A 17,846-nucleotide genomic window follows, 5' to 3' on the forward strand; every position below is an offset into this window, starting at 1 on the left:
TATACACACAACCCTTACTATTCTTTTTTTGCCTTAAAATATTTCCTCTGGATGGAGCATGTGAGTGGGACACCAATGGCAATAGAGCATTCTGTAAGTCCACATGGAGGGGCTGGAAAAAGCACTTTAGGCAGAAAAGACAAATGTATATCCAGAATATGAGTCTAAGGTGTGGGGACAAATTTTCACCCCTTCCATCATGGAGGAAGGCCAGTGTAAGTCCAGGTGACTGGCTGGACCTCTGGGAAAGTCATTTTATATGTTTAATTTTTTTGGGGGGGAAAATCATTTTATATCAGGAGTTTGGTGTTGGCCTCTACTGTTGGCACATTGGACACTCAGCAGATATGGTAGCTGGATGAGCTTTGATAAGCTGATGCCTAGCCTTTATCCCTGTTACTGTGGCCACTATTTTTTTTTTTTTTTAAGACTTTTTTGATGTGGATCATTTTTAAAGTCTTTATTGAGTTTGTTACAATATTACTTCTGTTTTTTGCTTTGATTTTTTGGCCAAAAGGCATGTAGGACCTTAGCTCCCTGACCAGGGATCCAACCCACACCCCTTCCACTGGAAGGCCAAGTCTTAACCACTGGACCACCAGGGAGGTCCCCCATGACCACTCTGCATGGACCCACTGAGCAAACACTGAAGAGGCTAAGGAAAGAGGCTACTGTCAGAAATTAAATAGGTCATTTTGTCTACCTGATTGAGAGCCTCCTTCAAAGTGATCCTTGTGGTGCATGTCTTCATACCTCACGTGCATTCCGAGTCCACCCACATCTCTCTCCCCCGCTCACCTTCACCATCCATTTTCCCAATTTTGATTGCAAGTCTGTGACTAGCCAGCCAGCACTATTAGTTCTTGCCCATGAGTCAGTGTTGATCTAGATCTCAGTGGCTTTTCCTTTTTCACAAAGCAAACAACCCAAAGCTTTCCTTGTGGGGAGGGTTTACACTAGCCACTGTTTTGCAGGGGTGACCTGAAAGGCATATGGTGGAGATTTATTTTTTAGCAGGACTAGGCATTTTTCTCCTCTCTTAACTGATCACAGGAAATGCCCAGTGACCCCTTGGGATTGGGGGGAGAGATGTCCTTTCCAGACATGCTGAGTCTGATCTGTATTGTAGAATTTCTAGTTGGTTTATTTGTGTTTTATTTGCAGCTCCTGAGTTCTTCAGTTGCAGCATGTGGGATCTAGTTCCCTGGGACCAAACCCAGGCCCCCTGCATTGGGAGCTTGGAGTCTTAGCCACTGGACCACCAGGGAAGTCCCTACAATTCTACAATTTCTAATTTATGATGGAATGCTGCTGTATATAGTCAACTTTGTGATTTGGTGGATCAGATAAACAACTAATTCATAATAGCTCAAAATTGCAATATCACTTGATGCTACATGGTCTAGGCTTTCACCCTCTACCAGGGCTTGGGAATAAGCCAAGAGCTGCCTTTCAAATGAAGAGTCTTTATTGATAAAAGAGGGCATGGTTTGTTGAAGCCACATTTTTGTGGTACCAACTGAAGGTATCTCCTCCAAATTCTCTTACAGGAGAGGTGCTGAGTCAGATTTTGAAGAATGACTTAATACTTATCGGTTGGGTAGACAAGCTATTGAACAGCATGTACATAGATAAGAAAAAGTGACATAACAGAGTACTAATGTAGGGGACTTCCCTGGTGGTCCAGTGGTTAAGAATCTGTCTTCCAATGCAGGGGATGCAGGTTTGATCTCTGGCCTGGGAACTAAGATCTCACATGCCCCAGGGCAACTAAGCCTGCATGCCACAACTAGATAACCCTTATACTGCAGTGAAGATCCTGTGTGCCGCAACTAAGACCCAACACAGCCACAGTAAATATTTTAAAAAACAGATGATGTGATACCTACGAGTTATAAAACAAAAAAGAATACTGCCCCACCGCAAAACTCACGGAGCCGCGCGGCCCTCTTTGTGTGGGCATCAGGTGCACATCCAGGAGAGCGGGTGGCCGGCGTGCGTGTAAGCGCCGGGAACCCCAACCGCCGCCCCCTCTTGCCCGCCTGGCTCCCCTGGGATCTCCTCGGGCGCCCCCGGCTGGAGTCGGGGGAGGAAGGAGTTCGGACACGTAACCGGCCTCCCAGGCCCTCTGGACTCCGCGTGGCCAGGGACCCGGGAACCGCTGCCCCAGCACGCTGGCCTTCGAAAGATCCTCCTGGGCCAAAGGCAGGAGGGGCAACACGCCCGGATTGGTGCAGTCGCTCTGCTGATCACTGTGGAAACCCAGGCGGAGGGGAACGCGGGAGGATGCGGAGCCCTGGGCTAGGGAGGGAGCCGGAGGGGCGGGCAGAGGAGGCTTTGAGGCCCTGAGCTACCCGGGAGTTTTCTCTGGAGGCAAAAGTCCACTGCAAGCTGTGGGCGGGGAGGGGGGGCAGTGGAGGTGGGGCGCGGACAGAGGGGACCACTTGGGGGCACTTGGAAGCGGAGAAGAAAGGCAGGGATGGATACTCCGGAGCGGAGGCGAGGAGGCTGGGGGAGGGGATGTCTTGGGAGGAGGAGGAGGAGAAGACAAAAGCCTAAAGCAGACCGCACTCACAGCACCCGGTCAGCAGGCAGCATGGGGAAGTGGGGGTAACCAGGGCGAGGGGGCCACCAAGCTTGAGGCGCCGATGCCTACCTTCCGCTGGGAGGAGATTCAGAAGCACAACCTGTGCACCCGACAGGTGGCTGGTCATCGATCGCAAGGTCTACAACATCACCAAATGGTCCAGCCAGCACCCGGGGGGGGGGCAGTGGGTCATCGGGCACTACACCGGGGAAGATGCTACAGACGCCTTCCTGGCCTTCCACCGCAACCTCGGTTTTGTGCGCAAGTTCATGAAGCCCCTATTGATTGGCGAGCTGGCCCCTGAGGAACCCAGCCAGGACTACGGCAAGAATTCCCAGATCATCGAGGACTTCCAGGCCCTGAGGAAGACCGCTGAGGACATGAACCTGTTCAAGACTAACCAGCTCTTCTTCCTTCTCCACCTGGCCCACATTATCGCCATGGAGAGCATCGCCTGGTTCACTATCTTCCACTTTGGCAACGGCTGGATTCCAACCATCATTACGGCCCTCGTCCTTGCTACCTCTCAGGTCCAGGCTGGATGGCTGCAACACGGTTACGGCCACCTCTCTGTTTACAAGAAGTCCATGTGGAACCATATCGTACAGAAGTTCATCATCGGTCACTTAAAGGGTGGCTCTGCCAACTGGTGGAACCATCGCCACTTCCAGCACCACGCCAAACCCAACGTCTTCAACAAGGATCTGGATGTGAACATGCTGCATGTGTGTGTCCTGGGCGAGTGGCAGCCCACTGAGTATGGCAAGAAGCAGCTGAAATACCTGCCTTACAACCACCAGCATGAGTACTTCTTCCTGATTGGGCCTCCGCTGCTCATCCCTTTGTACTTCCAGTACCATATGATCATGACCGTGATGGTTCACAAGGACTGGGTAGACTTGGCCTGGGTCATCAGCTACTATACCCATTTCTTCATCAGCTACATCCCTTTCTATGGTGTCCTGGGAGCCATCCTTTTCCTCAACCTCATCAGGTTCCTGGAGAGCCACTGGTTTGTGTGGATCACACAGATGAATCACATCGTCATGGAGATTGACCGAGAGCCCTATCGCGACTGGTTCAGCAGCCAGCTGGCAGCCACCTGCAACGTGGAGCAGTCCTTCTTCAATGACTGGTTCAGTGGGCACCTCAACTTCCAGATCGAGCACCACCTTTTCCCCACCATGCCCTGGCACAATCTGCCCAAGGTCACCCCCCTGGTGAGGTCCTTGTGCGCCAAGCACTGCACTGAGTACCTGGAGAAGCTGCTGCTCCGGGCCCTGCAAGTCTGGGCAGCTGTGGCTGGACGCCTACCTCCACAAATGAAGCTGCAGCCCTCGGGGCGCTCACGGGGACGGTGGGGAGGAGCAGGTGGGGGTGGCAGCGGAAGGGGAGGGTGGGGTTTTGTTCAGAGAGGTGTCAGGAGGCTATGGCGCGTGGCCCACAGACTTCAGGCTTGGTCTTTCCTCTTTTGCTGTCTGGTTTCAAGGCTTTCACACCTCCCTCTGACACCCTACCTCCTGGGTCCCGGCCAGTCAGCCCCACCTCCACCCTCTGTCCCTAAGGATCTGCCAGACCAGATGTGCACAGGTGCAGCCTATGAGCCCCCTGCAGCCTGGCCTCCAGGCCACACACCACCCTCTTTTTCTCCCTCACCTGCTCTTGAGGTCCACAGGGCTGAGTCCCACTCGGCAGGTGGGACAGCTCTGTGAGCCTGCAGGTCGGCCCCACCCCCTCGGACGGCCGCCCACCCTCTACCCTTCTGTGAGGTGATGTGCTTGATTCCCTGGGTCTCCTTCCCACCACCGGCTCAGTACTGGGGGCGCCCCTCCAGGCCCCACTTTCTCTTCAGATGTCCAGGGCCCTGGCCCTGGTGCCAGGCTCCCTTCGGCTGTGTTGCAGCCAGCTCAGGCCTCTGAGCCCAGGGAAATGTCCTGGCCCCACCAAAGCCCTCTGACCCAGGGCTCCAGCAGTTCCATCCCGCCACTTCCCAAGTCCAGAGCCTGTGACCTTGGATCCACAGGGGTGGGGCCACAGATGAGCTCAGCAGAAGCAATGGCCAGGCCGGGGCTGAGCCAGCCTGTAGGCTCAGATGTTTGTTCTGTTTGGGAGACCCAAGATTCTGGAGGAATTGGACTTTCCCCTAGAGTGCTCCGTTACTGCCAGGCAGTGCCAGCCACTCCCTGGCCACTTGGCTGGTGCGGACTTAGGCCCTACAGGCTGCAAGTGGGCACTGGAGCCCAGAAGCCCATCACAGCCGCTCCCCACGTTGGGGCTGCCTGCGTGGACGTGCTCTTTCCCGGTCTATCATGCTCTTGTTTCTTTTACTCGTTTTTTAACCTTTTGCTACAGGATGCGTTCTGCTGGGGGTGGCAGTGGGACTGGGCCTTGGGGCGATCTACCTGTTCCACCCCCACCCCCTCTGCAGCCTCCCCAGGCCTCACAGTGGGCTGAGCTGGGCTCAGTCACTGAGACCTTCATGGCCTGTCTGCAGACAGAAGGAAGGAATTCCAGAGGAGGGTGACCCCAAGAAGCCGGGGACTTGGTGGTGGGGGTACCCAATGGGACAAGGAGGGGTTGGGGCTGAAGGCCAGACAGCTGAGAGGACAGGAAAGTGAGACGGTGGGGAACCTGGGGGCCACTGGGAGGATCCAGAGCTGCTGCATCTGGAAATTAACCCACTAACCCGTAGATAGCTCCAGGGGAGGGCAGGGCAGGAGGGATCAGCTCTGGCTGGTGCTGGACCTGAGGGTTGCCATGGCAACGAGGGATCCACCCACCTGAAGCCCTCCCACTGAGAACACACTGGCCCAAAGAGCCACTGTCCCTCCCCTGAGACAGAATGGATCCATAGGGAACTGAACTTAATTTTTATCATGTTGCTTTCCCACCTCTACACTTTTGGAAATAAATGAAGTGATTTTATTTTCAAAAAAAAAAAAAAATACTAATGTCATTGGTATTCCTGGATTATGGCGTGAAGGCGATGTGCTCAGTGTCCGGGTCATGGGGGCCCACTGAACCCTGGTGGAGAAAGGTATTGAATTCTTTTAAGCAGAGGAGTTATCTTATATCTTTAGGAAATGGGCTACTCTTTGTATCTCTTCTGGTGTCTTGGACAGCCCCTTTCAGTAATTTATCATGCAGATTGTTTTGGCTTGGAGTTTTAATTGAAAATATGGTTAGTCACGTATCACTTATTTTTAATATTTATTTTTATTTAATTTATTTGGAGGTGCCGGGTTTTAGTTACAACATGCACCAATGAAAAGATCCATGCAGGATCTTTAGTTGTGGCATGCGGGGTATAGTTCCCTGACCAGGGGTTGAACCTGGGCTGCTTGCGTTGGAAGCGCAGAGTCTTAGCCACTGTATCACAGGAAGTCTCCACATATTGTGTCACTTGTTATAGTAAGTTCACAACTTTTTCTTTCTACTAGGCTTCTCTCTCTCTCCCCCTCCTCCCTGCCCCCCATCCCCTCATGTAAATGAGACTGCATGCGGGCACTTAAATGGGAATTGGCTCTAATTCTGCTACTGGATTCTCAAGATTATAATTTCTTTTTTTTTTTTTAATTTTATTTTATTTTTAAACTTTGCAATATTGTATTGGTTTTGCCAAATATTGAAATGAATCCGCCACAGGTATACATGTGTTCCGCATCGTGAACCCTCCTGCCTCTCCCCTCCCCATATCATCCCTCTGGGTCGTCCCAGTGCACAAGCCCCAAGCATCCAGTATCGTGCATCGAACCTGGACTGGCGTCTCAACATTATAATTTCTAATTTATTTGCCAAGTAACTTCCAAAGAAAAAAAGGTTTCACCTCCTCACTTCTATGAGTAAGACACTAATGCAAATACATCCCATCTGTTAACCTTTTTGTATTCCTTTACTACATGTAGAAGTATTTTGCCGAAGCTACATGAAATATTCTATGGATAATGAGCCTTGTGTTTTCATAAGTGCATAGTGTCTTTAAAACATGAGTGAATCCATTGCTAAAATATTTATAGTTTAGTCAACAAACACAGACTTGAAGAGTGATCAGTCGTGGTAACAGACATCCAAATCTTGGAAATATTTTGAGGAATACATTACCTTACGTGGTAGATACCTTCAGTCCTGAAACACTGCTTCCATATTTGGAAATTAAAACCTTTGTTGTTCTGTGACAGGAATGGGGCACAGCACCAGTGAAAAGTGCCATCTGGACCAGGACTCCAGGAGGGAGGGAACAGGGAACAAATGGCAGATCAAAAGTTTGGATCAGAAACTCATGCAGCATTTAGAGTAGGTCTGAGCACAGTGTGCCTTTGATTTCAAAGACTGCTCCGTGCCTGGATAAGTTTTGTAGACTGTGGAACATGGCAAAAGTTGGTCCTAAGGGAAGGCACGGAACACTGGATGACAGACGGCAAAGATCAAGTTCGCAAAGGAAGCTTGAAGGAAGCATTAACCAGTATATCAGGATCTGAACTCCATTCAGTAAGCATTCTGAAAACATGCTGCTGACATCAGCCACTGAGCAGGGTTTCTGCGGCATTGGAGTTGAGCCTCTGAGGGCTGGGGGTTGATAATATTGTCTGTCAGTAAGAAAGAAGTGGAGAAACTTTTTATTGATTGATTTTTATTGAGGCATAGTTGACTCACAATATTGTATAAATTTCAGGTGTATAATGTAATGATTTGTTTACAGTGTTTAAAGGTTATACTCCCTCTATAGTTAGGATAAAGTATTGACTATATTCCATGTGTTCTATGATATATCCTTGAAAGTGAAAGTGTAAGTCACTCAGTCGTGTCCAACTCTTTTGAGACCCCATGGACTACAGTCAACCAGGCTCCTCTGTCCATGGAATTATCCAGGCAAGAATACTGGAGTGGGTTGTCCTTTCCTTTTCCAGGGATCTTCCTGACCTGGGGATCGAACCCCAGTCTCCCACATTGCAGGCAGATTCTTTACTGCTGAGCCACCAGAGAAGCCCCTACGATATAGCCATGGAGCTTATTTTATACCTAATAGTTTGTGCCTCTTAATCCCCTCCCCCTCTACTGCCTCTCCCCACTTCCCTGTCCTCATTGGTGACCACTAGTTTGTCCTCTGTATCTGCAAGTTGTGGACATTGGTTCAACCCATCTTTTCTGAGGATTTTTATCTTTTCTGGAAATCTTTTTTTCTCATGTCTATCAATATTTCTTCTCTCTATTCTTTTTTTGAAATCCTATTAGGCAAATGTTGAAACCTTTGAATTTTTTCCCCACCCATATTCACCTTTTTATCTGTCCTTTCTAAGCTGTGTTCTAGGAGGATCCTTAGATGTATCTTCTAGCTAAGTAATCATCCTTTAGTTATATCTTTTCTGTTACTCGGCACATTTATTGAGTTTTTCAGACTTTTTCGATAATTACAACCTTTCTTTTGAAGGTCCCTAGTTTAGAATATATTTCTATTAAAATGGACATTATCTTATTCCTCTTAGGATGTTAATCATATGTAATGTGCTCAGTCATGTCTAACTCTCTGTGACTCCACGGACTAAAGCCCACCAGGCTTCTCTGTCCATGGAATTTTTCAGGCAAGAATACTGGAGTGGGTTGCCATTTCTTACTCAAGGGGATCTTTCCAATCCAGGGATCAAACCTTTGTCTACAGCCTCTCCAGCATTGGCAGGCAGATTCTTTATCACTGTTGCACCTGGAAAGCCCCATATGTACCATACATACTTTAAAAAAAATCTCATTTTTTAACTTTGTTTCTTTGGGTATTAGTTTATCCATATGATGATTATGGTCCCTTTCATTCAGAAGATGATGTCTTCTCAACCCAGGGATTGAACCTGGATCTCCTGCATCTCTTGCATTGGCAGGTGAATTCTTACCATTTAGCCACACTAAGGTTTTAAAGAGTTACTTTTCCTTAAATATTTGCTGGGTTTGGGGACTTCCCTGGTAGTCAAGCAGTTAAGACTTCATGCTCCTTAATGCAAGGGGCACAGTTCCATCCCTGCTTGGGGAAGGTGTCACATGCCACATGGTGTAGTCCAAAAGAGAAAAAAGAAAAACAAATTGCTGGCTTTGCATGATTATATGGGATCTGGGCTCCTAGGTTAATCTGTCTCATGCTATATGTGATTACCTGGCTTGTTTCCAGAATTCCAGGCAGCGACGTGGCCTCCTCAGTTATGGAGGCTTCCCCTTTCTTCTGGGTGGCAGTGAATTCTGTCCCAAGCCCTGACTACCAGGAGGGACATCTTCCTGGTTGTGCATCGCTTCTGTCTAGGGACACAAACCTCTCCTGATCCTGCACAGCACAAGGAGAAGATCCAAGGGGTCGACCTTCCTGGATGCCTCTGCGTCAGCCAGTCATCCTGTTGGTTGACCCTGGATCCTCTCTTTTCATCTATTTTCTCTCAGCTTGAAGCCCAAGCTGAGATACTTGCACGCTCTTCATCAGTTCTCTCTTTTGTGTGTTTTGGCCATTATTTCTTCCTTCAATATAAACTCCTCTGCCTTTAATATTTTAGGAACTTTATTATAATTCCTGATCTATTGAGGGCACCAAGTCTTCTTTCCTTGTGCTGTTTTCAATTTAAAATATTTTCTTACTGTTTATGGGGATTTGAGATGAGAGAAGCATGTTCTTAGTTTGCAATCTTGATCTGATTACCTCCTGGTCTACTACAAAGCAGGCTAGTCCAGTTTAAAGAAAGTACATCAGTGTATCTGGCAAGTAACATTTATTCCTATGACTGAATTCTTCTGGAAATTTACACTGTGAGTTTATGTTAAATATATCAACATTTATTAATTTCCTGTTTGTGAATGCCTATTTTGGCCCTCTCAAAAAATCCTGATATATATATCGGTTCTAAGATAATAAAATAGAGGCTTAGAGGGGTGAAATCATTTATCCAACAGATAGCCAGAGACAGAGCCAGAATTCATGCCTATGTCTTGCTGTAACAACAGCTTCCTTCCATTAAAGACAAAAGGTAATGATAATGTACAATGTCCCCACTATGGGATACCAAAAAACCACAGCATTCACTGGAGTGGGTTCTTCTGGAAATCCTGAAGTCAGGAGTCACTGATTATTGTGGATAATTTGTCGGCAAATCGCTGAGCTGACAGCACTTTTCAATTTCATTTCGTTGCCTTTGTCAGTAAGATTATTCTTAGAGGAATTTGTGACCTGTTAGTGCTGTCTCAGTGGGCAGCACACAGAAATGGTGTGTGCATACTGGTAAACATCTCTGCAGGGTTGGCAAGTTAGAGGTGTTATTTTGCACTGATTTTTTTCCCTTGCTTTCAGCCGAGGTTTATTTTCATATAAGCAGTAATTACAGAAAACGAGTGCCTGTGAGGGTAAACGTAGTTATGCTGGTTAAAGAGCATTATATGTATTATGTGGCATGCTGTAATTATTGAAGTTATTTCACAGGAAACAAGGCTTTCTCAGCAATTGTGATACACGGGGTTCAGATCAATATTGGCAGAGATTATAGACAGTTTAAGCTTTTGTAAAGTCTGTTGTGTTGTTCAAGAAGCATTTTTGGAGAATCTGTCATAATAAACATTTGGAAAATGAAAAGATAGATACAGAAATAAAAATACTTTGTTGTTTTAGCTGAGAAGGTTTAAATACACAAGTGCCAGAGGACTTAAAACTAAAAATGTTGTCAGAATGCAACGGGGTCCATCAGAGAAGGTGGGGAGGTATGGAGCTGGGTCAGCAATGGTGTTCCATCCCTGTTGAACAGCATTCTTTGCTGTTTGATTTCCTTGATATGTTGTTGCTGTTATTCAGTCACTAAATCATGTCTGACTCTTTGCAACCCCATGGATTGAAGCACTCCAGTTTCCTCTGCCATCCATTGTCTCCCAGAGCTTTTCAAATTCAGGTCCATTGAGTCAGTGATGCTATCTAACCATCTCATTTTCTGTCAACTCTTTCTCCTTCTGCTTTCAGTCTTTCTCAGAATCAGGGTCTTTTCTAATGAGTCTGCTCTTCACATCAGGTGGCCAAAAGATTGGAGCTTCAGCATTAGTCCTTCCAATGAAAATTTAGGATTGATTTCCTTTAGGATTGACTGGTTTGATCTCCTTTCTGTCCAAGGGAGACAAGCACCACAGCACCACAATTTGAGACCATCAGTTCTTTCATCCTCAGCCTTCTTTATAGTCCAGCTCTCACATACGTACATGACTACAGGAAAAACCATAGCTTTGAGTATATGGACCTTTGTTGGGAAAGTGATGTCTCTGCTTTTTAATATGCTGTCTAGGTTTGTCATAGCTTTGCTTCCAAGGAGTGAGCATCTTTTAATTTCATGGTTCCAATCACCATCCTCAGTGATTTTGGAGCCCAAGAAAATAAGATCTGTCACTGCCTCCACTTTTTTCCCATTTGCCATGAAATGATGGGACCAGATGCCATGATCTTAGTATTTTTGAATGTTGAGTTTTAAGCCAGCTTTCTTCACTTCTTAATGCTTCTTGATGCTCTTTAGTTCCTTTTCACTTTCTACCACTAGAGTGGTATCATCTGCATATCTGAGGTTATTGATATTTCTCCAGCAGTCTTGATTCCAGCTTGTGGTCCACCCAGCCTGGCCTTGGACACGAGGTACTTTGCATAGAAGTTAAATAAGCAGGGTGACAAAATACAACCATGTTGTACTCCTTTCCCAATTTCGAACCAGTCAGTTGTCCCATGTCTGATTCTAACTGTTGCTTTGTGACCTGTATACAGGTTTCTCAGGAGACAGGTAAGGGGTCTGGTATTCTCATATCTTAAAGAACTTCCTCAGTTTGTTAATGTGATCCATACAGTCAAAGGCTTTAGCATAGTCAATGAAGCAGAAACAGATGTTTTTCTAGAATTACCTTGATTTCTCTGTGATCCAACAAATGTTGGCAATTTGATTTCTGGTTCTTCACCTTTTTTAAAATCCAGCTTCTACATCTATCTTTAAGTTCTTGGTTCATGTACTGCTGAAGCCTAGCTTAAAGGATTTTGAGTATAACCTTGCTTGCATGTGAAATGAGTGCCCTTGTATGGTAGTTATCCTGATGCTGGGGAAGATTGAAGGCAGGAAGAGAAGGGGACGACAGAGGATGAGATGGTTGGATGGCATCACCGGCTCGATGGACATGAATTTGAGCAAGCTCTGGGAGTTGGTAATAGACAGGGAAGCCTGGTGTGCTTTAGTCCATGGGGTTGCAAAGAGTCGGACACGACTGAGTGACTGAACTGTATGGTAGTTGAAACACTCTTTGGCATTGCCCTTCTTTTGGATTAGAATGAAAACTGACCTTTTCCAGTCCTATGGCTACTGCTAGTTTACCAAATTTGCTGGCATATTGAATGCAGCACTTTAACAGCATCATCTTTTAGGGTTTTAAATAGCTCAGCTGGAATTCCATCACTTCTGCTAACTTTGTAGTAATGTTTCCTAAGGCCCACTTGACTTCACACTTCAGGATGTCTGGCTCTAGGTGAGTGACCAGACCATCATGGTTATCTTGGTCATTAAGACCTTTTTTGTATACTTCTGTATATTCTTGCCACCTCTTCTAAATCTCTTCTGCCTCTGTTAGGTCCTACTGTTCCTGTCCTTTATCATGCCCATCTTTGAATGAAATATTCCCTTGATATCTCCAATTTTCTTGAAGAGATCACTAGTCTTTCCCGTTCTATTGTTTTCTTCTATTTCTTTAAATTGTTCATTTTAAGAAGGCCTTCTTAGCTCTCCTTGCTGTTCTCTGGAACTCTGCATTCAGTTGAGTATATATTTTCCTTTCTCCCTTGCTTTTCACTTCTCTTCTTTCCTCAGCTATTTGTAAAACCTCCTCAGACAAACTTTTTGCCTTATTGCATTTCTTTTTCTTGGGGATGGTTTAGGTCACTGCCTCCTGTAAAGTGTTATGAAACTGTCCATAGTTATTCAGGCACTCTGTGTACTAGATCTAATCCTTTGAATCTATTCACCACCCTTACCATATAATCTTAAGGGATTTGATTTAGGTCATACCTGAATGGCCTAGTGGTTTTTCCTACTTTCTTCAATTTAAACCTGAATTTTTGCAATAAAGACTCCAGGTCTTGTTTTGCTGTCTGTGTAGAGCTTCTCCATCTTTGGCCGCAGGAAATATAATCAGTCTAATTTTGGTATTGATCATTTGGTGATGTCTATGTGTAGAGTCATCTCTTGTTTTGTTAAAAAGGGTGTTTGCTATGATCAGCATGTTCTCTTGACAAAACTTTGTTAACCCTTGCCCGGCTTCACCTTGTACTCCATGGCCAAACTTTCCTGTTACTCCAATGTCTCTTGACTTCCTACTTTTGCATTCCAGTCCTCTATGATGAAAAGGATGTCTTTTTTTGATGTTAGTTCTAGTGTTATAGCCATGCATTCTGGGAAACAAACTCATTCAGAAGGACAATGCAGATAGTGGAGTGCAGTTTATTATACCGGCTGTCCCAAGGCAGAGTCTCCTATTAGCCAAGGATCCCGACCAGCATTTGTGAAAATCTTTTATACCCCATGTGTACGTATCCGAACTCACCACCCCAATTTCCTTGAGACTTACATAAAACAAAGGAAGGGTAAATACAATCACAATAACCCCATTATTCAAGTGTTATCAAGTGTTAGGTGTTCAAACAGTTAATAATCAATAAACTCCGATAGATACAGAAAGAATTTATGACTTTGTCCGGAGGCAGGGGTGATTAGAGTATGTTTTCTCTTACATGATGAGTAACCTGGATGTGATCTTCAAGATTCCCCTGTCCAGAGGGGGTCTTATCCTTCTATTGTAGTTTTCATAGGCACTAAGCAGAATCCAGAGTCCGTTGGAGAGGTGGCCAAGCATGATCAGCATGAACAGGCCTAAGATGGGGTCCAGGCCCTATGAATTCCTTCTTAAAATTACCTCCTCTTGATGCTCTTAGTTTCCGTAACGAGCATCATTCATTGAGATATATTGCACCTTAGTCCTCCGGCCACCCACATGAGAGAATGCTATCAACCTCTGGGTTACAAAATTCACAAGGCATTGTAAGAAGTAGGGCCCACAAAGCAGTATGATTAAGATTACTATAACAACAATTAAAATAGTTTTCCACCAGTCTCCCTTTACCCAGGAAAGGACCGAAGTCCAAAAGGGAATATTTTCATTAGACATGGCTTTCACTTGATTTTGCATATCCTTCAAGGCAGTAGATACATTTCCAGAAAGGTCAGCGATGTATACACAACATTCGACTTTAATTATGGCACAAGTCCACCCCTGGGCTGCTGTGAGTATGTCTAGTAAAAAGTAAGTAAAAAGTCACTCAGTCACGTCCAACTCTTTGCGACCCCGTGGGCTATAGCCTATCAGGCTCCTCCGTCCATGGGATTCTCCAGGTAAGGATACTGGAGTGGGTTGCCATTTCCTTCTCCAGGGGAGAAGTTACTGCTGCTGCTAAGTCACTTCAGTCGTGTCCGACTCTGTGCGACCCCATAGACGGCAGCCCACCAGGCTCCCCCGTCCCTGGGATTCTCCAGGCAAGAACACTGGAGTGGGATGCCATTTCCTTCTCCAATGCATGAAAGTGAAAAGTGAAAGTGAAGTCGCTCAGTCGTGTCCGACTCTTAGCGACCCCATGGACTGCAGCCTACTAGGCTCCTCCATCCATGGGATTTTCCAGGCAAGAGTACTGGAGTGGGGTGCCATTGCCTTCTCCAGTGAGTATGTCTAATGGCATCCTATTTTGAATTACTGCCCTCCTCATCTGAATTTGTTCTTCGTTCAAAGCTTGAATGGCTTTTGTACTGTCTAAGAGGGCCTGTTTATTAAAATAAGCTAAGGCCTCTACCTTAACCATGATATCCGTTGTCCCTATAGAGGGTACAAACAAGGCAGTCAGATAGTCATACCATTGGAACATGGATCATGTTCATCTTTCATGCAGATAGGGCAGGTTTACTGGAGGTTGGTGTAGGCTAGGCTTAATACTGCTATGGGCAAAAGCAAATCCTAGTGTGCAATGCCCTACCGAGCCAACTGGTAACCACAGCCGTAAGTTAAGCCCATAGAGCCACTGGGTCCTGTTGGGGGCTACCCAGCGGATTCCAGGATTATATTTCCAGTTGGAACGGGGCCACTGAACAGAACGATTGGGGTGATAAGTAACTTCCAAGATTTGTTTACATTGTTCAGGGTACAAATAACCCATATATTTTCATTCTTTTGGGTCTAGGGGGCAGTCTCCAAATCCAACTTTGTGTTCTTTTTGTTCCCAGCAAATAGTAGCAGGAACAATTAACTGTCCTTTCTCAGGAGTCATCCAGAAATATTCATCCCAGACCTGATAGTATTGCTCAAGGTACTGGGAGGCCCGCCCCCTTTTGTAAAGGAGCCCTTCTCCTTTTTATTTTTCATATATGAGGTATAAGCCCTTGTTACCTCCATAAGACTAGTGCTCATGTTAAATGTAACCCTATGTCCCAGGCCCATTGATGGCTTTTTCTTACACCAGGAGAGCAAAGAAAGGTTATGATTGGTGAGAGAAAGGAAAGTTTCTTTCTGTTGTTCCAAGAAGGAACATAGTGGTATAAAGTCTCCATAACGAAGTGGTAACACCCACCAGGGGAGTCCATCCATTACTGACATGGGCATAGCCCCACATACCCAACAATTGGAGGAGTTGTGGAAGTCCACATAAGAATGTGCCCATGAGATGAAGAAGATGTCCTGTGCAGGAACAGTGGTCAGGTTCAGAATTGCATTGGTGAGGCCGAGTAGCAGGAGTCATTTACCCAGTGCCATCCTATAGAGGGCTCATCCAGGACCTTGTTTTCTTCTTCCTCTTCAGGATGATCTTGGTTTCCCGTGGGTTGGTGAGGTCCTACTGGGTGGTCCACTTGGCGTCTTCTGGTTCAGCATGGTATGCCTTCTTCGCTCTGGTGTGATGGATCCAAGGGGCAATGCCTGCAACTTTAATTGTGGTAGGGGTGGTTAAGACAACAGTATAAGGACCTTTCCATCGTGGGGCTAGAGGGTCATGTTTCCAGTCTTTCACCCATACCTGGTCCCCTGGTATAAACTCATGCATTTGCTCCCCCAAGGGGAACGGTATTCTTTCTTGCACAAACTTAGTTACTTGATTAATTACCTTACCTAGTTGTTCTATCTGCTGTGATATTCTGTCTCCTCTTACCTGAAGTATATCAGTTGTTATCTGTCTTATTACGGGAGGAGGCCTCCTATATACAATTTCGTAGGGAGAGTAGCCGTGGGACCGTGGGGTCATCCTGAGTTTGAGCAAGGCTATGGGAAGTAAATCTACCCAGGAACAGTTTCTATAATCCATTTAGAAAGCGTCTCCTTTAAAGTCCAGTTAGTTCTTTCTACCATTCCAGAGCTCTGAGGCTGGTAGGCAGTGTGTAACTTCCATTTTTATATTCATGGCTTTACTTACTTGTATCAGATCCAATATGAAGGCTGGGCCATTATCTGATCCTATGCTGGTGGGGATCCAAATCGAGGAACTATTTCCCTAAGCAGGCTCTGAGCCACTTCTGATGCTCTTTCAGTTCAGGTGGGGAAGGCCTCCACCCATCCCGAGAAAGTACATACCAAGACCAACAGATAACGAAGATGGCAATATGGTTTCATCTCAGTGAAGTCCACCTCCAGATGTTTAAAAGGAAGGGTACCTTTTAATTGGATGCCTGGGGTTTTGGTCTGCACCCTGGAGTGGCATTAATCTGAGAGCAGGCGTTGCAATTTTGGGATTCCTTTCTACATAGAGAGGAGAGGCGAGGAACCAGAAAATACCTTCGGATCAATTCCTCCAATTTGTCATGTCCTAGGTGAGTCATAGGAAGCTTGGCTCATCAGAGAGGGGGCCATCTCTTCGGGCAATAGTAGCTCACCACCTGGTAGCTCCCACCATCCTTTGTCTGTTTGGGTGGCTCCCTCCGCTTCAGCTAGTTGGTTTTGAGCTGCAGTGTATGTCGGGGAGTCTAGGGCCAGCTCAGGTAGCTCAGCTAGGACAAATGTTCTCATGGGGATTTCCCCAGATTGCTTTCTGTCCTCAGCTGCTCGTCTGGCAGTCTCGTCAGCCAGCCTATTTCCTCGAGCCTGTGGGGTGTCTTCCTTCTGGTGCCCATGGCAGTACATGCCTGCTACCTCCATGGGGGTCCAGACAGCGTCTAAAAGAGTCAGGATCTCCTCCTTATTCTTAATGTCCTTTCCATTGGCTGTTAGAAGGCCTCCCTCCTGGTATAGCGCCCCATGTACGGGGACTGTAGTGAAAGCATACCCGAGTCGGTATAGACGTTCACTCTCTTACCCTTTGACAACTGCAGCGCCCGGACTAAGGCTCATAACTCTGCTCGCTGGGCTGACCAGTGCTGTGGTAAGGAGCTGCCCTCGATAACCGTCCTCTCTGTGACTACAGCATAGCCTGACAGTTGTTGTCCTAGCTTTACCAGGCTGGTGCCATCAGTATACAGAGTCCAGTCAGGATTTGAAATTGGCCTGTTTCTGAGGTCTGGACAACTAGCATAGACCTCCTCTAAGACTTCCTTACAATCGTGGGTAGGTCCACCTTCTCCCATTGGGAGAAGCGTTGCTAGGTTTAAACCCCAGCAAGGCTCAATACGGAAGTTGGGGTTTTCACATAGCAGTCCCTGGTACTGAATAATCTGGGAATTTGATAGCCACTTGTGGGGGTCTCCTCGAAGGAGGGTGTTGACTTCATGTGGACTTTTATGATCAGGTCCTGGCTGAAAGTCAGCTTTGTGGCTTCACGTACCAGTAAGGCGACCACAGCCACTGCCCGCAGACAGCTAGGCCACCCTGTGGCAACGTTATCAAGTCGCTTTGAAAGGTAAGCTATTGGCCTGTCCCATGTTCCCAAGGTTTGAGTCAAAACCCCCATGGCTGTTTTATCTTTCTCGGTCACATATAAGGTGAATGGTTTGGTGAGGTCTGGCAAGCCCAAGGCGGGGGCAGAGGTGATTGCTAGTCTTAGCTCCTCAAAGGCTTTCTGCTGTTTCTCAGTCCAACTTACTGGATTTTCTTCAGGCCCTGCCAGGAGCTGAAATAGGGGCTGGGCTATTTGAGAATACCTTGGAATTCAAATCCTGCAGAATCCAGTGGCCCCTAGGAACTCCCTGACTTGCCCCCAAAGGTGTGGGGAGCCTCAGAATTACTTCTTTTGTAGATTGGTCTAGCAACCTTGTGCCTTCCCTTAAGA

General features: G+C 46.5%; 1 protein-coding gene across 1 annotated transcript in view; it reads left to right on the plus strand.

Annotated features, from left to right (window-relative positions):
* The window catches only part of LOC129626811 (acyl-CoA 6-desaturase-like), a 40,534-nt gene extending 36,621 nt beyond the window's left edge, over positions 1 to 3,913 (plus strand). The window contains 2 exon segments of the mRNA XM_055546296.1: positions 2,703 to 3,869; positions 3,871 to 3,913. Of these exon segments, the coding sequence (XP_055402271.1) occupies positions 2,703 to 3,869; positions 3,871 to 3,913 (1,210 nt within the window).
* The last annotated feature ends 13,933 nt before the right edge of the window (positions 3,914 to 17,846 follow it).

The sequence above is a fragment of the Bubalus kerabau genome, chromosome 14 (genome assembly GCF_029407905.1).
Source record: "Bubalus kerabau isolate K-KA32 ecotype Philippines breed swamp buffalo chromosome 14, PCC_UOA_SB_1v2, whole genome shotgun sequence".
NCBI lineage: Eukaryota > Metazoa > Chordata > Mammalia > Artiodactyla > Bovidae > Bubalus > Bubalus kerabau.